Below are 27,304 nucleotides of genomic sequence, written 5' to 3'. Positions count from 1 at the left end.
GGGACTGCAGGCTTTCCAGGTCTTGTTACCATGGAAACAAAAATATTCCTTGTGGTGACGGTCCTCCCAAAGATGAGATCAAACCGCTCCTAACCCATACGCAATTGAGAGCGGGTAACAACAAGCAATGCATTAGGCAATAAGTTACATTTCTTCCATTTCCTTTTAAGTCTATTAACGATTCCAACTCAGTAGTAATTCTAAATTAGATTTTAAAACCACTTATATTAATTAAAGATCTAACAAATGGTTTAATCCGCATGAATCATTCGTGTGGTCTTTACCTCTTGTTCGTTTTGGTTTCTTTCTAACCAAAAGAGTAAGTACATGTGATTGTACTTCGATGTATTGTATCTGACCTATAAAGTCCGAACTGTTTTTTTTTTTTGTTCGTATTCTGCAAACAGAATATGTGCAGTCATCTATGCATTACATGCTGCAGGCATTGGTCACTGTCCTACCCTTAAACCTTCGTGTAGCGCAAACAATTCGAGAAAAATCAAGAGTAGCTAGTGTAACATTTTGGATCAACACTTTAACGAAATGAATAGAAAAATGTTTTTCATTAACTATTTGTTTCTGTATTTGTTGTACTATTTTGAGTGGTTGCTTGATATTTACACCTAATATTTAATATCACAGATTAAATGACATATATAAAAGATTCAATACATATAAAAGCCATTAAAACACAAAGTCAGAAAAAAGATGGCACTAAGTCTTAATAATCGTAATTGAAAGTATATTTTAAGTGTGTTTCATACCAGGCTTTCACTTTAAAGTGCCACACAACCCCAGCCAGGTAGCAAACTTTTCTGTCCAGGTAAAAGCCCCTTAAGACAAACCTTTGAATTTGGACATCATATTTAAATTGATAATTAACCAAAAACAAAAGCAAAATAAATACACAACAATTATGTCAGAGAAATCCCCTTGATTCCCATTTGAGGACAGATTATTGAGTAAGAATGCTGACTTTCCTTAATTTGCTTCACAGATGGACTTTACCACGTCCCCTGAGTGCCTTTACTTCTACTTTATCCATACAAAACCAGTAAGACGGTTTTCTGTTTCATTTCATCTTTCAATCTTATGCTTAAAAAGGTATCTGATCATAGGTACAAAGATACCCAGACCCAAAGACCCAGATCTGACCCAAAAAACTCAGATAGGTCCCATAGAAATATAGTACCATATGAATCATTTTGTAGGCACTGACACCTTAACTTGCACGAAAAATGTGACGATTTTATATTCTGACATGATGCATCTAAAAAAAATAATTGTTATCCTTTATGTACATAGATGTGGGAGGCCTGCAAAAAACACAGGTAATCCTTTCATTATCCTGTCAGCTATATTGTATTATATCAGTTTCTTAATGTTTAAACATTAATAACTATAATTTTTTATATATAAGGGCATACAGTATACTGTATTTGTATAAATAAGGTAACTACCTCATTTGCTGAATACAAAAGTACATAAAACACAGTCAAGAGAAGTAATCCCAGTGGGGGTGCATAAGTACAGTACTATAACACCAGTGTCTGCTTTTTTTCATGAGCCTATGAGAACATGTCATCTGACTGGGATGCCAAGTATCAATTTAAGCAGAGTTGGCACTGAGCAAATACTGGCAAATGCTGAGGTATGCAACATAACTGAATTCCTGTGTGAAACGGGCCCACATCCAGCTGAAGTCATGTCATGGCAATGGGTGTAGGCGTGCTGTGATGAGTTAAAACATGTTGACTGTATTTAATACATTAGACTTTTAAAGAAAACCAGAAGCTCCTTTCAAATGGATAAGTATTCAGTCCCTTTGCTACAGCAACCCCAAAGCGGTTCAGGTGCAAAAGATAGTTATACAAAACGCAAACAAATTTTAGGTTGGTCTCCTTCTGTGTTTAACTTGACTTTGGAGTAAAAGGATCTGTCTCAAGAAATGCCCTCAGAAAGAATATCATGCAATTGAATTTCAAGCAACAAGCCACAGCTCACATAGTGACATACTTGTAGTGATATGACAAACGAACCTGGAAGACCTAGGAGCTTTTGAAACAAGTCAAGAATAAAGTGGCAGAGAAGCACAGGGGAAGATTACTTATTCCTTTGGGTTAAAGTAAAAAGTGGTGTGTACATCATACCACCCAGACATTAACTAGATCAGGCTGCCCTTCCAAGTGAGCAGAGAAGGAAGCAGGAAACTGATTATAGATGCCATGGTGAAGCCAACCGTGTTGAGGAAACATTTGAAAAGTTCTACAGTATGTCACAAATGGGAGTCTGTAAACAACAATCCTGGTCCCTGCTGTGGAAAATGGGGAATGCTCACAGAGGTGTTTAGTATCTACCCAGGATATCTACCCTCTGGAACTTTCCCTATTTAATTTTCTGCTACAAATTCTGTAGGTCCAGGACTCAAAAAAGGAATGTAAAACCCTCTTTTCCCAGGTGCCCACAGCTTATTAAGGCCACTGGGATGTTTGCCCTGAGCTAATTAGCAAAGAAGGCCTGTGCTCCGGAAATACAAGGGTGGGGCACACCGGAGCTACAGTAGGTGGCTTTTTCACAGAGACAGGGTGGTAAGACAAGGACCGGTCTGTCAAACTTTGGTGAAATAATAAAAAATGAATTCTAGAAGGAAATCTTGTTGGTTTAAAAAGAAACAAGTAGCTGAGAGGATAACTTTTTATGTAAATGCTGGTAATCGGATTATCCACCTAACATTCCACATATAGTGGGGTAAAGTATTGGTTGAACGGTAAGAAGCAAGCCTTCTTTTGTTTTGTATGGGCTGAATTTGGAGAGTTATTCTGTAAACTATAAAACCCTGCTAATAAGTAAAGACAACACAGAGCATTGATGTGCTTTTAATTCTGTGTATTAGAGAAGTGGTTCCCTACTCTGGTCCTGGAGGAACACTGTTATCCGTTATTTTCCAGGCTAATTGATTTGTTTTATTTTTGGGATGTGATTGTAAATTTGCTTTCAGCTCTTAAAATTTCAACTCCATCCTTCCATCCATTTTCTAACCACTTTTTCCAATACAGGGTCAGGGAGCTAGAGCCTATCCTGGCAAGCAGCAGGCAGAAGGCAGGATACACCCTGAATGGTGTATGGCCAGCAGCCATATCACCCTGCAACTCACAACTGGCAGCCCATTGAAGCTAAGCAGGTGTGAGCCTGGTCAGTACCCTGGATGGGAGACTCCTGGGAAAAACTAAAGGTTGCTGCTGGAAGAGGTGTTAGTGGGGCCAGCAGGGGGTGCTCCCCCTGCGGTCCATGTGGGTCCTAATGCCCCAGTATACTGACGGGGACTCTATACTGTAAACAGGCGCTGTCCTTCGGATGAGACATAAAACCGAGGTCCTGACTCTCTGTGGTCATTAAAAATTTCTTGAAAAGAGTAGGGGTGTAACCCCGGCATCCTGGTCAAATTTCCCATTGGCCCTTACCAGTCATGGCCTCCTAATAATCCCCATCTATGAATTGGCTTCATTACTCTGCTCTCCTCCCCACTAAAAGCTGATGTGTGGTGAGCGTTCTGGCACACTATGGCTGTCGTCGCATCATCCAGGTGGGGCTGCACATTGGTGGTGGTGGAGGGGAGTTCCCATTACCTGTAAAGTGCTTTGAATGGAGTGCCCAGAAAAGCGCTATATAAGTGAAAGCAATTATTATTATTATTAATGGAATGCTAGTCCATCGCAGGGCACACACAGACACAGACACGCACACACTCAACAACTTCAGCATGCATGATTTTACAGTCCCCTCAACTTGCCTGCTGTTATTTCTGACTAAACAACTCTTACTAGATGATTGACTTCTGATGAACAAAGGTGGCCTTGACAATGTATCAGCCACTCCTACAGTGACCATTTTATAATATTCTACAGAGGTCCCATCAAGGTACATTTTAAAACAACACACCAGAATGAGAGCAGTGGTGAAACTCTGAAACTGATACTTGGGTTGATAGCAATTACACATTTCATCTGGCCTTTTATGACAGTATGGTGGCACTAAGGTTAGCACTCCTTCTTCACAGCACTGGGATGCTATCAATCTGAAGCAAAGTCTTATGGTCACACGAAATTAAATTTTAGTTTTTTGGACATGTTCATCTGAGTTATGTTTGGGATAAAAAAGGTGAAAATAATTTTGAGAAAAAACACATATCCCCACTGTAACATATTGTGGGGGGGTCTATTATGTTTTGAGGTTGTTTTGTATCTACAGCTGATGGAGTCCTGTCAAAGACTTGATAATCATGATCTCCAACACGTAACAGGATATTTTGGCCAAGCATTTGTTTTTTTCTGCCAAGACACTCAAGCTTGGTTGTAATGGACATTCCAACATGACAATGTTTCAAACCATACATCCACATCAACAAAGGAGTAGTTAAATGCACACATAAATACATATTTTTAATGGGCTATCCCAATCCCTATGCTTTAATCTGATTGAACATTTCTGATTATAATTCAAGATGGCAGTTCACTACGGGAAACCAAAGGGTCTGAAGAGCAAAGCAATTCTGCAAGGAAGAATGTTCAGACATTCCACCTCTGGAGTGTCATAACCTCCATATTTGTTCATATTGCCAATGAAATAGGAACAATAAACATTAAATAACACAGATTTAAAGATTGGATAATCTTGCCTAAATTGCCATTTCTTGCTTAAAAATCTCAAACTATACTACAACAGGTGTCTAAGAAGCGTATATACCTGACAGAGGAGGATTTATAGAATAAAACACAATGCTTTGAAGCAGGAGATGATGTGTGAATAAATGTAACCTTTGTGTTTCTCGGACAAATATGGCATTGCTTTTTTGAGTACTAATCTGATTGTTGTTTAATTTTAGGAATTAGATTTTTAAGCAAGAAATGGCAATTTAGGCAAGATTTTCGTGTTATTTAACGTTTATTGTTCCTATTTCATTGGCAATATGAACAATATGGTAATATGAACAAATATGGAGGGTGCTCTACACATTACAATGGTAAGCATAAGATTTGGCAGCATCTGCCAAACATATTGTCTTTTTCGGACTGATGACCTTCAGTCGTGCAGAGGTTTCTCCTGGAGGATTTTGATGGTGTTGGGTGGATGTCACGGAGCACCAAGTGTGTTTGTCCTTTGTGATCATGTTGGAGATTTTGCACTTGGTTGTACCAGTATTCCATTGGAAGAATGTCATATGATATCATAATCTCTTTCCTCATAACCCATAATCAACTCATCCTACTTGAAAACAAAGTAGAATATGCTGTTGTCCCAACAGCGATCACTTTTCCCATCTATCACTACATTTATCCTTCCAGCTTCTCCCAGTAAAGAAACAATACCAAAGTCATTAATGTATTCAACTTTTTTGTCTTGCAAAAGTGAGCAGCACTTCTCCTTCTCCTGATGATTACATATTTCTCAAGGGGCTCAAGTTTTCTCTCACAGTAGAAACACATGCTACCCAGGTTAAATGGCGTTTCTAAATTGCCCCATCGATGTGCATGTGTACAGACCCTGTGATGAACTAAAATGCCAAAGTGTAGTTCCACCTTATTGCCAGTGCTTGTCAGGATGGGCTCCGTCTTGTTGTGAACTGTCATGGTTAGTGAAAATGGATGGGTGGCTTCTTCAAAACTAGTAGTGAAAACTGTAATGGCATTACTACACCACACAGTAATTTCCAGCATGACTTATTTAATGCTCAATGCTAAAAGATATCCTTGATTAAATATTGACTAGTGAGAGAGGAACATGTTAACCCACTGAAAATTTGTTTCTGTAGGTTTATTGGTTTGCCTGTTGACATTGGGCCTAGATGTTTATGGGATCAGGACAAACTGTAGTTGCTCAGAACTTAAACAAGGTATTTTCCTCTTTCACATAGACGGCTCAGAATAATGATGGTATAAATACTGTGATGTGCAGTGAGGGTTATTGTGTGGGTGTTGTAACTCTAAGCCATGTACTTATAACTACCTCCTTGTAGAAATCGTACCTGCTCAAGACTCATGGTTTATACAGCAGCAGCGATCGTTCAACTTTCAGTTACATTATTCAGTTACTCTTCCACCATTTTGCATTAATATTCTTAAGTCTCAGACTGGCAGTATGATTTTTGATATTATTCACTCTAAACATGGGTTCCATCTGTCTGTTTTTATTACTGCTAGTATTCACACCATCTTTATGCTATTTTAACAGTAGGTCCTTGCATTTCTTTCCAAGAACTTTACATGCTGGAGGGGAATCCACTTCATCTGCTAGTGAAGTGCTTACCCAGCTGGGTGTGCCAACAGCTCCACTACGCAGCAGTTCAAAACTACAGAGAAACTGCTTCACCACTTGAATTAAGTTTTAGGAAGGCTGAGCTCTACAACACTAGAGTAGAATTTAGGCAGGACACTGGGGCTAACATCCTGTACTATTTAGGAAGTGCAATTGGATCTTTAATACATGGCATCTCCTACAGCACAGTGTCTCCAAGCACCATTCAAGGGTGACTTTGTTTTGGAAATTCAACCCCAGCGGTCCAAATCTTGCACTTAAATAGTAAGAATTCCAGCACCTGGTGTTTGTCATTTTATTAAGCCATTGTATATACAGTGGTGTGAAAAAGTGTTTACCCCCTTCCTGATTTCTTATTTTTTTGCATGTTTGTCACACTGAAATGTTTCAGTTCATCAAACAAATTGAAATATTAGACAAAGATAACACAAGTAAACACAAAATGCAGTTTTTAAATGAAGGTTTTTATTATTAAGGGGAAAAAAAAATCCAAACCTACATGGCCCTGTGTGAAAAAGTGATTGCCCCCCCTGTTAAAACATAAATCAACTGTGGTTTATCACATCTTTGGAAAGCTGAGTTCAATTTCTCTAGCCACACCCAGGCCTGATTACTGCCACACCTGTTCTCAATCAAGAAATCACTTAAATAGGACCTGCCTGACAAAGTGAAGTAGACCAAAAGATCCTCAAAAGCTAGACATCATGCTGCGATCCAAAGAAATTCAGGAACGAATGAGAAACAGAGTAATTGAGATTTATCAGTCTGGAAAAGGTTATAAAGCCATTTCTAAAGCTTTGGGACTCCAGCGAACCACAAATGGCGAAAACATGGAACAGTGGTGAACCTTCCCAGGAATGGCCGGCCGACCAAAATTACCCCAGGAGCGCAGCGACGACTCATCCAAGAGGTCAGAAAAAACCCCACAACAACATCCAAAGAACTGCAGGCTTCACTTGCCTCAGTTAAGGTCAGTGTTCATGACTCCACCATAAGAAAGAGACTGGGCAAAAATGGCCTGCATGGCAGAGTTCCAAGATGAAAACTACTGCTGAGCAAAAAGAACATAAAGGCTCGTCTCAGTTTTGCCAGAAAACATCTTGATGATCCCAAGACTTTTGGGAAAATACTCTGTGGACTGATGAGACAAAAGTTGAACTTTTTGGAAGGTGTGTGTCCCATTACATCTGGCGTAAAAGTAACACAGCATTTCAGAAAAGGAACATCATACCAACAGTAAAATATGGTGGTGGTAGTGTGATGGTCTGGGGCTGTTTTGCTGCTTCAGGACCTGGAAGACTTGCTGTGGTAAATGGAACCATGAATTCTGCTGTCTACCAAAAAATCCTGAAGGAGAATGTCCGGCCATCTGTTCGTGACCTCAAGCTGAAGCGCACTTGGGTTCTGCAGCAGGACAATGATCCAAAACACACCAGCAAGTCCACCTCTGAATGGCTTAAAAAAAACAAAATGAAGACTTTGGAGTAGCCTAGTCAAAGTCCTGACCTGAATCTGATTGAGATGTTGTGGCATGACCTTAAAAAAGCGGTTAAGGCTCGAAAACCCTCCAATGTGGCTGAATTACAACAATTCTGCAAAGATGAGTGGGCCAAATTTCCTCCACAGCGCTGTAAAAGACTCATTGCCAGTTATCGCAAACGCTTGATTGCAGTTGCTGCTGCTAAGGGTGGCCCAACCAGTTATTAGGTTTAGGGGGCAATCACTTTTTCACACAGGGCCATGTAGGTTTGGATTTTTTTTCCCTTAATAATAAAAACCTTCATTTAAAAACTGCATTTTGTGTTTACTTGTGTTATCTTTGTCTAATATTTCAATTTGTTTGATGATCTGAAATATTTCAGTGTGACAAACATGCAAAAAAATAAGAAATCAGGAAGGGGGCAAACACTTTTTCACACCACTGTACTGTATATGATTGCTCCTTTACAGTTTTCAGTTTTGTTGCTTTAAAGCTTGCAGTCATGACACTTGAAAGAAGCAATTAATATTTGTTCTACATACAACCTAGTCCACACATTCAGAGCAAAAACCAGAAATTACTAGGAAAATGGAAAATTCATTATTGCATTAGTATCAAAACCGCTTGCTTGGTCATCTCAAATTAATTTAGGTGCTCAAAATGACCTTAACAAGCCTTAAGGCCTAACACAATTTCCTTACCACAATTAGTTGAGTGACCTTTGCTTATGTGCAATAAAAGTGGTTTGCATGATTTCAAAATAAATACACCCAACTCTGACTATCCCTGGTCAGGTAGTAAACGTCAACGTCAAGTAAGCTGAAAAAAGCTATAGAAAGGCACAGATCAGGAGAAGGGAATGACTATTTCTAAGTGCTTCAATATCTTTTTGAGCATGGTGAAGTTGATCATTAAGAAGTAAAAGTGTCCCAGACACTGCCTAGAACTTAAAAAGTAAATCATGAAGCCAAAATAAACATTGAAAGAAATACAGAGTTTAGAGGCTGAAATGGGAGAAAATCTCCATGGGTCCAAAATATACTGTCACTCCACAAAGGGTGTTTATACAGAACTGAACAGGTTGTTTCTTAGGGTTTGCAACAGAGCTAAATGATACTGCAAATGTGTGATTTTGTGGACAGGCAAGAGAAAATTGGACAGTTTTTGGTTTCATACATATGAAGCAAACCCAGTATAGCGCCTCAAGCGGTCATCACCATCCCTGCTGCCAAGCACGGTGGTGGCAGAGTGATGCTATACAGTAGTTCTGCTTCTCATCAGCAGGGGACTCACCTTGTACTCCTGGAAGAAGGTTCTCTGGACAGGCGAGTCAAAAGTTGAACATTCTGGCCGCAATAAGAACTTTTTTTTGTGTTCAGAAACCAAACACTTCCTTCCAACAGAAAAACCTCATCCCAACTCTCAAGCCTGTGTGGCATTACGCGGGGTCGTGCCCAGTGTGGAGGCAGAGCCCTGGTAGAAGCGCGGAGCCTCACCTTTGTAGTCCCAGCTGTCCCGGCTGCTAGATGATGAGCCCCAGCTGGGCGGGTCCCATTAAGCCACACTGGACACCCGCCGACGGGGGGGATTGCACCCGCGTAAGGTGTTCTTTTTCTTTTTGCCTGTCCCATCACGTGTTTTCGCCGGGGCAGGCACACACCTTTCTCACACACATTACAAAGTTCTTGTTTTGTTTTTGCCTTACGCACCCTGCTCACCAGACTGGACCCTGCTAAATAGGGTCAGTCCAAGCTGGAAATCACGAGGCACAGCGGCATACGTTTCTTTTTGCTTTTTCGTTGTATTTTTTCCACTCTCTTTTTATTTGTGGTCGCCGCTAACCTCACACCGGTGCATCCGTTCCCTCACCCGGGGCGTTGACTTTTTTTACCGGTGCTCGCCGCTGCGCCTCCCACTACACCCTGTCACACTGTGTGGTTGTGGAAGTATCGTGGTTTTGGGCTGCTCTCCTGCCCCAGAACTTGGATAGCTTGACGTCATCGATGAACCCATGACTTTGGCGCTGTATCGGCAACTTCTAGAGGAAAATGTCAGGTCATCCACTTGTCAGCTGAAGCTGAGCTGTAAGTGTTGTCATGCAGTAAGACGACGATTCTTAAACATACAAGTGGATCTACAATAGAATGATTGAAGAAGAAATTTTAGATTTGCCAAATCAAGGTCTGGACTTAAACTCCATTAAAAAATATTTGGACAGGACCAGATCTGAGCAGTTCATGCAAGGAAACATTAATATTTCACCAACATGAAGCATTTCTCTAAGAAAGAATGGGACAACATGAATAAAAGCCAACGTGAGAGACTGAAACTGTAATTGAAAACGCCCAGTTGCTCAAGGAGGTGCTACCAGTTACTGAATCTAAGAGCTCAGTCCATGTACTTATTTACACAAGGATATTTACCGTTGGATCATTTTGTTAATAAAATAATCTAAATATGCGTTTGTGTTATATGATGAATCAGGTTAGCTTCTTGTTTTAGTAAGACTTTTAATGAAGATCTCATTACATTTTTTATCTAAAATACAGACTATGGACCACAAACGTTCTGTAATCAAAGAGCAAAAGTTAATCTTAGATAAGACATCGTACCATTTTAGCATAAGAAATTACTTGCTATATATACACAACTTATGCTAACCTTTCAGATGAGTAGAAAAAATATACATTTGCAAATGAATTGTAGAATTAGCAAACATTAATGTACAGTAGAAAGAAAATGAAATCCCTGTATATGTATTAAAAGAAATAAGCTATAGAAAATTTGAGTACTCATGGGTGTTGAGAATGTATTTACAGAAGTAACTTTTCATCCTAAATGAAATTATTCAGTGATACATTTGTCTTCTTACTAGAATTTGTTCTTCTTATTAGATTCTTGAGAAAAGTTCAAGAAAAATAGCTGATGTCATGTCATGTAAATTAAATATCATGCGCTGTACCTTTCAGTATATACACTATGTGAACGTCACACTACACTTTCTGTCTGGGAGCGTATATACAGTATGAATTAACAATAAGACGAATAAAAATAACAGACATTGAAGACACACCTGTTTTATTTCGTTTTATAAATATAAATATTTAAGGAAAGCCAACTCAGCGCTTGGAAAACGTTTGATTAATGCATGTATCTAATTCGAACAATTAACAGAGTTTATTGTAATAACTATACAGATTGATATGAATCTTATTTAAAAATTAATTAAACTATAGTTATTTATTATATTTTAAAAATAATAATTAGCTATTATCTATCCCTTGATAAGAATATTAAGAATATTGCAAAACTGGACATATACAGTATGATTTCATTATCGTTCGCCGTGAAGAGATTCTATTTAAGTGTGAATTTACTGAATTGGTCGAGATTTCAATAATTTATTTTAAAGTGAATTACGCATGTATTCTCTGCATTGCAGTACAATGCATGTTCGATACAACTAAAGACAAAATCAAATTTTCATTGAAGACTGACTAAATATTAAAGAAAACTAATACAATTATAGCGCAAATAACAGTCCCATTATTATTACTATTACTATATTATATTAAATATTGGCCAATGCCGCCATTGTACCTTTTAGAAATAAAATTAAAACGCTTACATTACGTCAGGAAATAATGTTGTCTAGAATCTAATAGCTTAGCAATTGAGAAAATACGGCGTCTGTGACTATAATTCTTGCTCTACAAACACACAAATTAATCAAAGCAGACTGAATGAAAGAAGAAAGATCTTCATTTAATTTGAATGTGAAATTGACTCTAAGACTATGAATAAAATTTTAATCGGGGACAGGAAAATACGAACCAGTAAATATACTGTACGTAGAAGACACAATTTAATAAAAACATACATTCAGTCGAATGATTTTAGTCCGCTCTCAAAAGACTTCTGCAAACGACATTTTTCAGCAAACACAAAAAAATATGCGGTCTCACTAATTAACAGTGGAGTGGACCACCTCTTGAAAGATGGTTATCTTTAACAGTCACATTTAAGAAAATGGGGGATATTTGTTTATGGAACTGGAAATTTTGGATGAGTTAAAAGAGCTAAGACAGAGGCAGAAACATCACGCTAAACGGGAAATGCCAAATGAAGTTCAATCTCCGGGGCTTTCTTGTGTGCATCATTACTGATCAAACAATATACAGTAAAGGAGATCTCGAAAGCCCAAATTCTCACATTTTCTAAGTGGAGGTTTATAGTGTAAATCCCCCTTTATTCTGACAACTATATAACGTTGCGAAGAAGCCGAAAAAATAATTTCGATTGTCATTAGCAGACCCTTAAAAGAAGATATTCAAAATGGCAAAGTTCATAATTTATCTTATTTCACTTTTTCCTTACAAAATTCAAGCGTCGTTGTGCCCTCAAGCTTGTAATTGCCACGATATGGACATATTTTTTTCTAACAGTGGATTGACCTACGTACCCCAGATTCTCGGAACACATTCACCGGCGCAATACTTGAGTTTAGGGGGCAACTTCATCCGGTCTGTTGGCACCGGCGATTTCTTATTTTACACGCAGCTGAACAGACTGGATCTTCAATACAATGTCATCAGCAGTATCCAGCCTCGTTCCTTTGAATCTCTAAAAAAATTGAAGGAACTTTATCTGGGACACAATCGTATTTCATTTTTGGAAAGTCAAAGTTTCTGCTTTATTTGGATTTAAACAAAAATCAGTTGTCCTCTGTGCAAAGAGATGCATTTAATGGACTAGTAAAAGTGAGTTGTATCTGTCAAGGAACAACGTAACAATCTCATCTGGAGGCGTTTTTAAGCATTTAAGATCACTTTCGGATATACAATTGGATGATAATGCTATCACGCGAATATGGAATGGTACTTTTTTGACACTTTCAGAACTTAAAACGCTCTCTTTGAGTAACAATGTTATTACCGAAATCGATTTAATGGATTATCCAAACTGAAGGTCTTGGATGTTGATGGAAACAGAATTTCAGCGATAGGAAAACAATTTTTGAGTCGCAGTCTTCATATAGAGGAAATAGATTTAAGCGGCAATCTAATCGGGACGGTGGAAGAAAGCGCATTCGATGGTTTACGATTTCTAACGGTTTTGAAACTACACAACAACAACCTGACGTATCTGAATCCCGGGGTTTTTAAGACCAACCCGCAGTTATCCATTTTAGATTTGAATGATAACCCATGGCACTGCAACTGCGGAATAATTGATCTAAAAAACTGGCTAAAATCTTCTTCGGACAGGATACTGACTACGTTTGTGAAGTGTTCGAAACCAGAAAACCTTAAAGTCATGTACCTGGATTTTGTAAGCGGTGAATTTATCCAAAGCGCAGACCCAGCTTGCCCTGATACGATGCTCTCTGATGAACCAGGTACATTTATGACCGGTGACAGATTGGCAACGCAGCACGACACCGAGGAAGAGAAAGAAACTCAGACAAGGGCAACAGCAACCCGGGTCTTTACCATGCTTGATTCATTCACAACTGTAATTAAAAATACAACTAAGCACCATATAACAAGTGCCGAGTCAGGTAAGCCTCAAAGTCTAACAACACAAGCAACATCCTCTTATGGTAATCGGAGTATGTCGCAGAATACGACAACACCGACACTTGTCACAACCACCGCTTTTAACAAACCATCACATCTGAAGAACACCACACCCTGCGATTACAATCAAAATGCTATTTTGAATATTTCTGCCAGGGTGGTCACCTCTAATTCAGCAGAAATATCGTGGAATCCGGCCCGCGCTGGTAAAGAACATGTGTATTTTAGGATAATGTGTACGACCAATTCGATGGCGACATCAGATTCAGTCGCTTCATAAACATCAACAAAGGCAACGTTTGTAATCTTCGGGATCTAAGGGCGTCAACTTCTTACTTTGTCTGCGTGGAAAGCGTTGTTAATGAGAAAGTTTGTGAAGTAGCACCAAGAGATCTCTGCATTGGAATTGTCACAAAGGGTGAAAACAATTCAACTCCCGATCCGCAGCTCGTCATTCTGTACATCAGCGGAGCAAACGCGGTGGCGATAACAATCACCTTAGTCATCATTATATGCGCAGTTGGTTTGAAAACGAGGAAGAGGAAGTCTCCTCCAGACTCATTAGGAATGGTATATTCCCGCAACAGAAGAGTCTGTTGCGCAGTTTGTGTAGGTCTCCCTTCTGATTATAACTCTGGATACAATTCTAACAGCTCCCACACCGGGACTTACCAGCCAAACGAAATAGGTGCTATAGATTTGCCCCAGGTGGATTAAAAAACACAGATAAAGCATCATAGTGATGTGTAAGAAGCCTGAACATAATTTGAACTGTAACGTAAGCTTCAGTTAAAAAACCACAGCTTTGAATTGGAAATGTGTATGCTGTAGTCGTGCGTATAACGATGCGATTTTTGCATTTGTTTTCATTAGAAAGAAACTTTCACGCCTTAATTCAGTCGAAGCAGCACTTGCTAGTCTAGTGTCCAGATACTGTATCATACATATGCACGTTGTGTGAACTAATGTATAATATCTTGAGTTTAAGTGTAAGGATGAATTTAACTGTCCTTATAGATACAAACTTTATGCAAATACATTACTATGTCTTAGACGTGCCGGTCTTCAACAGGAAAATAGAAAATGTTTAAAATAGTGTCTAGATTATGTTTTATACGTTTGTCTACTAACTCGCCATGTAGTTTATAAAGTTTTTTTAAATATTGTTTTCTAAATTAATGTGGTAATTTACAGAAAATGTTAAAATGTAGCATGGAATTGTGAAAAGTGCTTTTTATATTCTGTATAATTTATTATAGATAAAGTGTGAATTGTTTGAAGTAACCTAGAGCAATGTTTTGTGTTTTGGTATCAACATTTCGTAGTCTATAACGGGGTTGAACAAGTTTTGGATAGTCATAATCGAGGAGGTGTTATACAGTAGGTCTGGCATAACTCATCAGGTTCCCACCTGAAAATGTCATTTTAACCACATCAGCAGGCGATTTGTTCAGCCAAATAGTTTTGGAGATCATTTGAATTGACAACTGAAATGAATCAATATCTTGTACAGTGCCTTGCAAAAGTATTCAGCCTCATCCAATTTTGCTGAATTTTGTTCCATTGTATTGAATTCCAAATGCTGCAGACATATTATAAAAGTGAATATTTACATCACAACTTGAAAGATTAAACTGAACATGTTTATAGGTGAAACAAATGTCAGCAAAGAAAAATCCAAAACTAAAATATGTTGATTGCATAAATATTCACCCCTTCTGCCATGACAAACCTAAATTTGTTCAGGTTCACAAAACTACTACGACATGTAACAAAGTTAGCTGAATGGCCTCTCTGTACAATAATTGTGGTTCACATGATTTCAGAACAAATACGCCTGTATTAAATACGTGATGTGAAAGATGAAGCTTCTAAAACATGTCAGGGATAATAAAATGATAGAAATGCACAGGTCAGGTGTACAAAACAGTTTCAGGCACAGTGAATATACTGCTGAGCACAGTAAAATTGATCATTGAGAAGTGGAAGGTGTGTTGTACTACCCTAGATCATGCTATCGCTCCTAACAAAGCAGCTGAGCAAGGAGGAAATTGGTGAGGATTGCCAAAAGCGACTTGGAAAGAGATAATTAATTCATAAGCTGAGATGGGAGAAATGGCAATGAGCTAACAACACCCCAATAACTTCACTCTGTGGCAGATTGTCAGGAAGGAAACCAATACTAAAATAAAACCTCTCAAATCACATGAGACGTTTGCACCAAAACATTAAAGTGACACGGAAATCATGTTTCAAAAGGTTTTGTGATCAGGTGAGACAACACTGGAACCTTGTGTTGTTTCAAAAGGTTTTGTGATCAGGTGAGACAACACTGGAACCCTTTGGTCTAAAGATGCAAAGCATCATGTCTGCCACAAACTCACCACAGCACATCACCATCATTACTGTCAACCATGGTGGTGGCAGCATTATGCTATGGGGCTGCTTCACATCAGCAGGGAATGGGAAGCTTGTCAAGACTGAGGGGGGAAACAGATGGAGCAAGACAGAGGCAAATCTTACAAGGAAACTTGCTTCAGAATGCTAAAAATCGAAAAGGTACACAGCCAAAGTTACACTGGAGTAATTTAAGAACAACGCGAATCAAGTACGAAGCAATTCTGCAACAAAGAATGGACAGAAATTGCACAATCCTGGTGTGCAAAACTGGTCAAAACATAATCCACAAAGACTTTGGCAGCCATAATTTGTGCCAAAGGGGCTTTCAACAAGTACTATCCCTTTGGGGTGGGTGAATACTTATGCAATCAACATTTGTTTTTTACTTTTCTTTGCAGTTTTACTGTCATTTAACTTATTTCACCCATAAAAGTGCTAAGTTTGAGCACTCAGTTTTTGATTAAACATACTCCCTTTACAAACTACATACATAATTTGCAATTCACTGAATATATGTCATTGGAAGGGGTGAGTACGTTTGCAAGCCATTGCAGGTCTGAAGAACATTTGATTATTCTAGATTTTATTAAACTAATTTACTTACCAAACTGATCAAAACTCATTAGTGTTCCCACTTTGTATCAACTGAGAATTTAAGGTTGATCTACAGTATAGGGTTTGGAATCTCCTGAACAATACATAACATGGTGGACTCCCCAACAGCCAGAACAAAAAATGACATCATTGTAATTCTACGATTGTCCACAAGATGGTAGGATACCCCCAAAAGAAGCTGACAGCTATACATCTGCAGATATAACATCACCTACAAAAATCACTAAAAATAATCACTCCCCTGGTGTATCCTTTCTTTAGCCATTATTTATATAATTAAAAAAGATCAACTATTAATATCAATGACATTATTAAGGTATTAATTAATATTTCTTAATAATTTGTCTTCTTATGAAAAATAATGAGACATTATAAGTCATTTCACACTGTCCTCCTGAATACTGAACATTAGATATTAAATAAAATAAAAGGGAAACAAGTTCCTCAGAAGGTAAAAATACAATTTTAAGATGTATACATTCCAGAGAGTGGGAAGCTAAATTCATTCTATCTAGATTTTTGCTTGATGTGAAGTATACACTAAACTGTATTGAGAGAAAGATTTTGGTTTCAGAAGCGCTTATAGTTTGGTTTTACTAAGCCAACCCAAAGAAATGATGTGCTTCAGGGAGACTGCAGAATCCCAGGGCTTTTCATTTAAAAACCAAGGCAATTAACAGGCAAATCTACACAAAACTGAAGCACTGTCTTCAAGCTGACATCCAAAGATTGGTATGACAGATTCCTGGGTGACAGTACACAAAACCTACAAAAAATGGAATACAGCCTTTATAGACTTTAAAGAGATATTAAAAGATTTATTACAACTTTAATTTATGATTTTATACAGAACTTTCACAAGTTACACTTTACTGCCAACACAATAGTATCACGCCTTTTAATGCAGTTGAACCAGAAAAAAAGTTAAAGGAAGTACTTACAGAACCAGTCATGAATCTATTATCATCTTGCTAGAACTCAAGGTGGCACGACATGTTAGATGATACTTATTTAACTGAGACTTTTATATTGGTTTAATTCTCTCAGAGAATTTATACATGCAAATAGCACAAAACAGTGACAGTACAAATTACCTGTTTAAACAAGGATGTTATTTTCATTTGAAGGTCTTTGAAATGAAGAAATGCAGCATGTCTTTATAAAACTACACAGTAGTAAGCTAATACATTGTAAGATAAAAGGCAGATGAATGATGCTGTGATCTGTAACCCAATATTTGTTGTTTTACTATTAGTAGTGTAAGTATTATTTAAAATAAATTTTAACAATTTGCCAGGCAAGATGTGAGTTTGACATTTATGTTAAATAAAAAATATGGTCTCCTGATCTCTTCAGCAGTATCTGGGCTCAGAAGAATTTGAAAATCCCTACTTTAAAGACTCGCACAAAGGCTACATTTTTATAAAAGAAAACATTTATAATGGGCTCTCAAATACAGCATTATTTCATAAAAAAACAATGTACAATTTTCTCTCATTGCTGAAAGTTCACATACAGTGTATCATCATTTAGGCCATTTACATTTCATAGAATCTCAAATTTTCTTTGAAATACAAGAAATGAAAACAAGTCATTTTAATTTGCTACAGTAGTGTAATTTCTGAACAGCATTTGCTTAGACTGTCACTTTTCTATAAGCTCAAGCAATGTTACACATAAAAAAGCATTAACATGATACGTTATATAATCCCATCCAAATGATCATGACTGGGGCACAGATTTGTAAATGTTTTCTAATCCCTACAATACAAATTGAAACCTGTGAATAATTTAATATGAAATATTAATGGCACATTTAGTAAAATTCATTACCTAGCAGATGTCTGGATAATGAGAAAAAAATTACTGTAATTCTACAATCACCTTATCTGTAACAGTGAAACTACACATGGAATGTTAGTCAAAACATCGTTCTTGAACATACATTATTCTAAGCAATGATTCTCATTAAGACTATTTTACAAGTGGAGGCAACTGTTAACATTCAAACCACAGAGTGCTACTGGTATAAGCACCATACCACTCACACATACAAAATACTTTTTCTCAACTCAATCACTGATATTGTGTAACAAGACAAGTCTTAAAATTTACCACTAAAAGCTGCCAATACTTACAGGTGAACAATCAAATACAATTTAAAAACAAATCCTTCTTCTCCCTCATGTGCAAAATTAGAAAAGGCAAATAAATAAACAAAGTGACTGCTTAAATTGTGTCTTTTTCTCTCAGATAGTGCTTTAAAGATGTCAAGAACAATCAACAGAAGCTGTATGACACATACTTTGGTAGGAATGTCTCATCAATGATGTATCATGTTATTAAATTAAAACTCCTTCCCGAGTAAAAGAAATAGACAAAGGTGCCTGGCATATTCAATCAATTTGATCAATTCAAATAGATGTAAGAGAAAAAGACAATCAGTCCAATTTTCAAAATGACTGGAAAGTGCCCTTGAGCATGACCACTTGCTCCACGCTAGGTACTTTTGGTATTAAGAATAAAAAAAACAACAACAACAATAACCGAACTTAAAAAAAAAAGAAATACAGCATTCTCCAAAACGGAGAAAAGTGAATGTTCCTTCTTCCCTTTTTGTAGCTGGAAATAAAGCATTGACCGCACGTCCAGCCCATCAAGTCCCCGAGGACTGTGCCTGGGAAGGAAGAGCCACCACTACCTGCGCTTTCATTGGGTCTGTACTCTGCTCGGCCAGCGGGGTCAGGGCTGTGGAGGCCACTGAAGAGGAGCTGACTCCGTTGGAAGTGCTGACAGAACTGTGCTGGATGGCTTCGGCCTGAGGGCTGCTGGGCACCGAGATGTCTTCAGAACTATCATCCTTATCGGTGTCTAGACAACACAAATGACAACATGTTGGGAACACCATTTGACACAGTAGTCCTTACTCAACACGTAAATGGTGGCATCTACAGGGTGATTTTATTAAACCTCAGTTCACATGGCTCTAATATATTTACGTATTATGATGCTACTTATTGAATTTGAATCAAGTTCCAGAGAACCGGCAGGGAAGAGTCACCACTACCAGCAGTTTCTCCTAACAAAAACTCCTGTAATTATCCTCAAATACTGGATAGTCACACCGTATTTCAAAATACCCTGCTAAGTTCAATGATTTTCTTGAAATGGACAAAATCTGCAATAGACTGAGCAGTGACAGGAGAAACTAAACGTATTCAATTGAATTCACATCCTCAGTAGTATGGAGTTTAGTCGGCAACAGCTGATCTTTCAGGTATCCCACCAGCTAAAATGAAGAAGGCTCAGGTGAGGTGCCACAAGGGACTTGTCTAAAAGGACTAACGTAGAAAGCTGCGTCATGAACTTCAAACTCTATATGAGACTCCTTTCCAGAGTTGATTCAGGCTTCCTGTTTTCACAATATTCGCAATAGTTTTCACAATACTGCTTATTATTTACATTAGTACTTACTGTTCAAATACCTTCTTGAACAACTGCTATTATAGCTGAGCATTGCTATTACCAATAGCTTAAGGTATAATGCCCCAATTATTTTATATCTTAATGGAAAAAGTTGTGTTCCTTACTTCATTATTGAAGTCCATAATACAGTTATGATGAATACTTACAAACAGAAATGAATAATAAAACACAAACAGAATATTATGTATAAAATGTATATATTAAAAATATAGATAAAAATATTGACAATTTTGGGCAATTTTAAAAAATTTTTAAAAGACTGAGAAAATCAATGTAAAAATCTAATGCATTTCAAAATATACAGAGTGGGATGACAGCTAAGTTTTATGTAATTCGGATACTTTATCCTGTTTATGTAGTAAGACTAAGTTTGAAAGATATTTTTTTATTACAGCTTTAAGGCTATAGTAAACAGACAAATCCCAAAAAGAACAAACATCAAGGTCCAAAATCTGATCTGCTAACTATGCTGTTGAAACCATTTTTGTAATTTCACACTTACGTGAACCAATTACAAAACTTGGAGCTTTCTCTCATGACAATTCCATTCTTTGTATACTTAAAGATACAATGTCATTTAAAACAAACATAATAAGGCTTTAATACATTCTTTGTCATGTAATAGTGTTACAGTATATCTTAAATTGTTTTCATTTGTTTCTGGCTACCTTGCCAACTACTGCAGCGACAGATGATTACAGCACCTGATTTTAATGATGCTCACACAGGAGAATATGCAATACTTGGAGTCTAAATGCCACCAGCTGTTAAGCAGTTGCATTGAATTAATTGGATCCTGATTAAAAAAAAATCTCTATAATGTACTGCCTCATAAAGGAATGCAGACCACTAAGATAATTAATACTGCTAATGATAAAAAGTCACTTTAAATGGCACTTGGTAATTAATTGTTAGGTTTGGTATTTGAAAATGTGAGTTGCAGGTATTTTTATGTAGGTTACTATAAAATTTCATTTAAATGGCCTTATGTCTGTAATGCTCCCAAAGCATTCTTATTGATGGGAGTTTAATAAAATGATTTGGTACCGATGTAATTTAAATTGTCATAAATTATTTCGTCCTTTATTTTCTCATAAGGAAATGATATATAAATCTCTTTTTCATACAAACTACATTTAATTACACCTGTTAGTGTGAGATTACAGCAAGGGACAGGGGGGATGTGGCATATTATAATGAGCACTCTGAGTCAGTCAAGTCCCAGGGCTGTGTTGCACCTTTTACATTTTTTTTTTCCAGCAGATGGGAGCACAGTCTGCCAATGGAAAAAAAGTCTAGTCCTGCTTATTTGTAAGGGATGTTGGATAATTTCATCCCACCTGCCACAGTTCCGCCTCTGCTGCATGATTAAGTATGTTAACAGGCAAGGCTGGAGAAAGCTTGAAGCCCCCTGAGTCCCAACCTCCTGGCTGCAGCTTGCAGCCCTACTGTTACATGCATGGCATTGAGAGATGATTAGGGGTTGAGAATGTAAGAGAATTTTCATTTTAAGAGCAATATTAGTTACACGGATTTACCTCATCTTAGATTTGTGACCAGATTAGCATTTTTTAAAGCACAGTTATTACAAGGACAACACAGCAACATCGCTCTAATGGGATGCATGAAACGCTCATATTTCATTCTCAGTGTAAGTCAAACAGGTACTGGAGGCCTCTGTAAACTACCGAATTACAATTTCCAACAGTAATGTATTTAGCTGAAATGATCTGGTGATGAATGCTGAAATTAAAAATGGATATTTCCGTACTTAAATATATCACTCTAATCTCACAGTTGTAAGCAAAATATTAACTGTTTGGTGTGTGTAAACAAACAAACCTAAAATATTTTAAAGTGACAGCCTGTTCTGAAAATAGAGATTATTCTTTCTCCCCTAGACATGACAATGCTGCCATGATTAATGAGATTAAATTAAGTTGCATTAAATAGCATGTGACTATCGAATATTAGGATATAACTGTAGCAGTTAAAGCAAGTTTCCAACTCTGCGCCTCCTATTCAATACTATGTACTTGTATATCATTTTGACAATTAATTCACTGAACACAATAAAATCTTTCTGCTTGTACATCCTCATAAATGAAAGCAGAAGAGGAAAACCATTAAGGATAAAAAGTGTCTAAATATTTGAAATCTCAAGTGCAATGCACAGCCATTAACCTGTGCAATAATACTTTGACTCACTGAAATACTTGTTTATCTGTTAATATAAGCATAAAAAATGCATGTTCTGTGTATTAAACTGTTAGATTATATTCTTTTCCCTTATATTCCGCAGAAAAAAAAAGAGATCATGGTCACTGAAGTGTCTGAAGTACTGATGGCACATAACAGAAACACTCCTCTGTCAGATCCCATTCAGTGTACCAGAACTCCTTCATAATGGTAGCCTGTAAAGGCTATACTCATCACCTACTCAAAAATACGTTAATGCACAGTATAGGGAGCATACTGTTAGTCTGAGGAAGCATTGTTGAATCATACTCATCTGGAAGTATTCATAAACACAGAAGTTCTCCCATTTTATTTTCAATATTTTTACTGGGATGTCTACATCTTAATATTATTTATTCAGATCTAGGAGTACAGGATGTGAAACCAAGAAAAAAATCACCAAAGCAGTGTGCTGTATGATTCGACACTCAGGTTTAAATGACAGACATGGAAAGTAAAACTTCAGTCAGAAATCTGAAAACAAAATTATAAAATATGTCCCTGCCCATTTTTTTAACGTTAAGTCAAATTATTTACAATTTTATCATTTGCCAAGTCCTAATCCACAGAAGTCATTATAATTTATCCCTAATGTTGCAATCTTTTATTTTTCCTTGAATTAAACAAATGAGTCATCACTGCATCTCCAGACATTGGGGATTATTCAGAAGATCTACTGTCTGTTTTACTGTGGCGGTAAAAGCATATTACTGTCTCGTTATGTGCCTTTCTGATTCATAAAGGTTTACTGGCATGTCACTGCATTACTGTGTTGGAAGGCACGAGAGTCAAAACACCTCCTTTTCACCATTTATACACACTGAAAATAATTCAAAAATCTGATGGCAACTGTACAGGCTTGACAATGGAGACTGCTTAATGTTATTTTGCTCAATGTTTGTGTGATTGATAATTCAGAGTCTGACACAATCATCTTGCTTATCAATGTAAATTAAATATACATGTTTCAGTAAAAAGCAAAAAGCTGAGGGTATTTTTTCCTGATGGTGAATTTACATTTCTGATGGTAATGGAGAAACAAATCACCTTGGCTAAAAGATAAGGTTCTCATTACGAGAACCTTTCAACTCCATTTTGCAGGTCCTGCCACCTACACTACGAAAACTATTTTGCAGTTTCTGACTATGACACGGGACAAAGGCAACACAATCTTAAATCTTCGTAAGGTGCTGAGTGAAGAAATACAGGTAAAAACCTCACGAATTTGTGAAATTCCCATCATTTGTATAACACTAACTCAAGAGCACAGCTTGTTTATGCTTCCTAGCGATTTTTCAAGAGTGCTTTGCTTATTTGTTGTAGACCATTACACATTTAGTCAGCTAGTTTAAGGCTATGGGCTATTTCAGAGGTGGTCTGTGATGTGTATTGGTGAACAGCACTCCTGGATTCCCTGGTTTAGCACTTGATATTGTTCTTATATGGTGCTGAAAGAGTTACTGTCACAGAATTGGCTGCATAACTCATTCTCAAAACCATTAAATTGAAAAATTAAACTACGGTGGTATGATTCTTCTGTCTTTCATTTCAGTTTTGACAGCTGAAACACTGGAGACTGCAATTCAAAATGTACCAATATAATCCTTTCCATGAAGATGAAAGTGTAACTTAAAAGCATATTTGATTCTGTAGTATAAAACAAACATGATTAGGATACATCAAGTGTAAGACATAACTAATCTTTTTTTATGCTATACACAAAATGTAAAAGTAGTTATTACCTATATTTCTGTATACAAAACATAAATAATTACAGTGTCTTTTATCACTCAAAGGGGCACAGATGTGACCAATCTGACAATGACATGGACAGGTACCTAAGTGCAAAAGTGTTTTCTCTCTTTTAGATTTTAAACCCAAATAAGTTAACTGACGTTGCCAAAAACCTCTACTTGAAGAATGAATTCTCGAATGGCGATTCTCACAAACCTTTTGACTTCCTGATATGATTTTGAACTCCTGAAGAAATTACCACAGCACAAACTTCACCATCATGTAAGCCATCAAATCCATTTGCATACTGACTCTTAGTGCTTAACTCACACTTGGCCACATTTTTTCTTTCACTTTTAATTGTGCCTGTTCATTATCTTAAATATGCTTGTCACTTATTCTTATGGTAGCTGGTGAAAGGGTGATTCAACATGGTGATCTGGAAATATTTTTGTACTGTAGCTTTCTCAAACCTAAGTGATCAAATCTGAATTGGTGTAAAGTCCAATAAAGGCATAGGTAAAAAACTCCACTGAATTTAGAGATGACAATTAAATTAAATATAGTATACATAGAATGTTGATAAATTAATCTATAGTGGCATAGGTGACTGTAGTTGAGCCTACTTTTGTAACAGAACTGTAGCTACCTGAGCCTACTAACACCTACTGTAGCTGTTACCCCAATGGTCAAACTCTAGTTATATTAATGTTGTCACAAAGGAAAAATAGACAGGAAAATGCAAACATTTAATATATAATATTTTCTGAATAGTGATTTAATAGCTTTGTTAAGGAATCATAATTGGACATTACTCTTAGACACAGCCACAAAATGTCTTTTCTCTAAGAAGATGCCCAAGCCCACCCTATCTTTCTTCTTGAATATATGGATTAGAAAAATGAAAGAAAATCCTAAACAAGAATAGGAATAATAGCTCACTTGTTAGTGCACAGCTAAACAAGAGTTTCAGTGCACAATTTCAGACTAACTTTCATGGAGGTCTCCAAAATAACAACACAGAAAAACAAACATGAATAATAGTTCTCTTCATTCCTAAAAGCACCTCAAACAACTGAGTCCACATCAAATAGGGTCTGTAACTGACAGCATATTCCAACTCCATAAGCTATCAGTCCCATTATTTTTATGAGTCATGTCAGTTCTATGGTTAACAATAGGCATGCATAATAAGCGCAGTGATGCACAGCCGCTTTTCAGAAGAGAACCATAGTCTTGTCAGGCTAGGGGCTATAATTGACTAATTTTGGAAGCAATCATTGTCAATATAAGTCAGCAGCATATTCCAGAAAGTTGTAACTCAGCGCTGAAATGTGGTTCCCCATGTTGTTAAACTGATTGCAGATCAAAGGGCTCTTGAGTTATGAGCACAAAGCTGACAAAATCAATATTCTAAATGCACTAAGGATGGAAGCATGCTGGATCTCTGGAATCTTGAAAATTAAAAAATATTGCTTGTTCTTATAAAAGTGCTTACAATGACTATTTAAATCTGGCAGCCATTAAGTTTTATCGCAAGCACCTGAGGAACTGCTACAATGCACGGCAAAACTCTTTTTTTTCTGTGGCTCTACTGACAGTAGCAAATTGAAATGAAGTGGGTACATATGGTAGAAACAATCTACAGATTTACAAATTTCCCAAAACATCATTAAATCATAACGCCAAAGATGTGCGCTATATATTATAAATGCCGTCTTATGCATTTGGAGCTCTGTTGTTCATTATACATTTGTTTATGGCAAGGAAAAATGTCATTTATCGAACAGGAGCAGCTGTGTTGAGAATTGTAAACCTAACTGAAAAGTACACCTTACAAAAAGTCAACACAATGAAACTCCGAGTAACAATAAAAAAATAAAACAATCTGTAATCAACCTCCACTTACCCCTCCTAATTAAAGATCATGTATTTTGTCCTACTGTTTTACCCCCAAGAAATCTAACTGAAATCATCATTTCCACATTTTCTGTGCACTGTTGGTTACATTAAATGACAATCAAAAAATGTCTGCAAATGGAAATATTAAAGAGAGCACAGGGATGTCTTAGCAGTCTTTTATTTTTACATGAATACATAACCTTATAGTTGGAATGTTTCAGACTCTCTGTACTCAACATTGGGGTATCCACTGAAAAAAATCTCTCTCAAAAGTTTATATATAATATAAAACTCTAAACAGTAAACTCCGGTATTATGAACTGCTGGAAATGCTGAATAGCTTATTTGAAACCTGACTGAATTGTCTATAGAACTAACAGGGTGATATGGTAATGGTCAAGACTTGTATCATGTGGCTCACTGTTGTGACACCTGTGCTATCAGATCCAGAATTGCATTTGCAAGGAAAATGTAAGATCCCATCTCATTTTCTAAATGTTACATGTTAGTAAATGGGTATTGCTTACCTTTATGAAATACAGAATCTTCCACTATTAAACAGAATATCACAGCCGTACTTTTGCAGTATTAAAAGACAATCTGAATATTACTTTAATAAGCTCAGTTTTTTTAATGCAATGTTAAGCAGTGATGCACGTTCCTCTCACAGTTAACTCGGATCATTCTGGCAGTATTTCATTTAAACAGCCTAAGGCTATGGATAATGGAACATTACTCACTGTGATAGCCAGATTTCTTCTGCATGGCGGTTACAGGGCAATCTTTATGAGCCAGAAGAAGCTGTTTCAGCTGAGCCACTTCATTTCTCAGCAGGGTGACTTCATTCTGCAGGGAAAAAGAAGCTGAAACTTTAACGAACACTACTTGCAGGCATCACGAAACAGAGAGGTTGTTGTTAACTTTTATAGCTTCCTCTATGGTGCAACATGATACAATACGTTTAAGTATTCATCACATTCTCAAATTCCTCTAATACTGAACTACACAAAACTTGTGCAGTCCCAAATAGGATGCTCTAGGCAAAATATTGAAAGTACCTATATACAGTGCCTTCGGAAAATATTCACCCCCTTGAATTTTTTCGCATATTGTTCCTGTTACACCTCCAAATTTCAACACATTGAAATAATTTTTTCACCCTTCAATAACACAATAAATTCAACATAATTTATGAATCAAAATATTTTTTTTGTCAAGAACATTCGTTTCTCCAGAATGAAAGACTTACATTTCTCATTTACAAAAGTATTCACCCCCCCCCCGACTCAATACTTTGTACATAGTCCTTTAGCAGCAATTACAGCCGTGCGTCTTCTTGGGTATATCTGTATGAGCGTTGCACATTTAGATTGTGGAATGTTTGCCCATTCTTCAATGCAAATTTGCTCCAACAAATTAGATGGAGAACGTCGGTGGACAGCAATGTTCAGGTCATAGCACAGGTTTTCAATTGGATTCAAATCTGGGCTCTGGCTGGGCCACTCCAGAATACTAACCTTCTTTTTTTCAAGCCATTCCTTGATAGTTTTTGCCGTGT

The 27,304-nt window shown here is 37.1% G+C and overlaps 1 protein-coding gene across 5 annotated transcripts in view; it reads right to left on the bottom strand.

Annotated features, from left to right (window-relative positions):
* Positions 1 to 17,181: 17,181 nt before the first annotated feature.
* The window catches only part of atf2 (activating transcription factor 2), a 33,021-nt gene continuing 22,898 nt past the window's right edge, over positions 17,182 to 27,304 (bottom strand). For all 5 annotated transcript variants that reach the window (XM_088931438.1, XM_088931443.1, XM_088931442.1 and 2 more), the window contains 2 exons: positions 26,487 to 26,592; positions 17,182 to 19,257 (listed from right to left, as the gene is read on the bottom strand). In XM_088931438.1, the coding sequence (XP_088787564.1) occupies positions 19,043 to 19,257; positions 26,487 to 26,592 (321 nt within the window). In that variant the 3' untranslated portion in view covers positions 17,182 to 19,042. The remainder of the gene's footprint in view (positions 19,258 to 26,486; positions 26,593 to 27,304) is intronic.

This window comes from Atractosteus spatula, chromosome 13 (genome assembly GCF_055471065.1).
Source record: "Atractosteus spatula isolate fAtrSpa1 chromosome 13, fAtrSpa1.hap1, whole genome shotgun sequence".
Taxonomy (NCBI): Eukaryota; Metazoa; Chordata; class Actinopteri; order Semionotiformes; family Lepisosteidae; genus Atractosteus; species Atractosteus spatula.
Note: the sequence above shows the minus strand (reverse complement) of the source record. Positions and strands in the feature narration are given on the sequence as shown.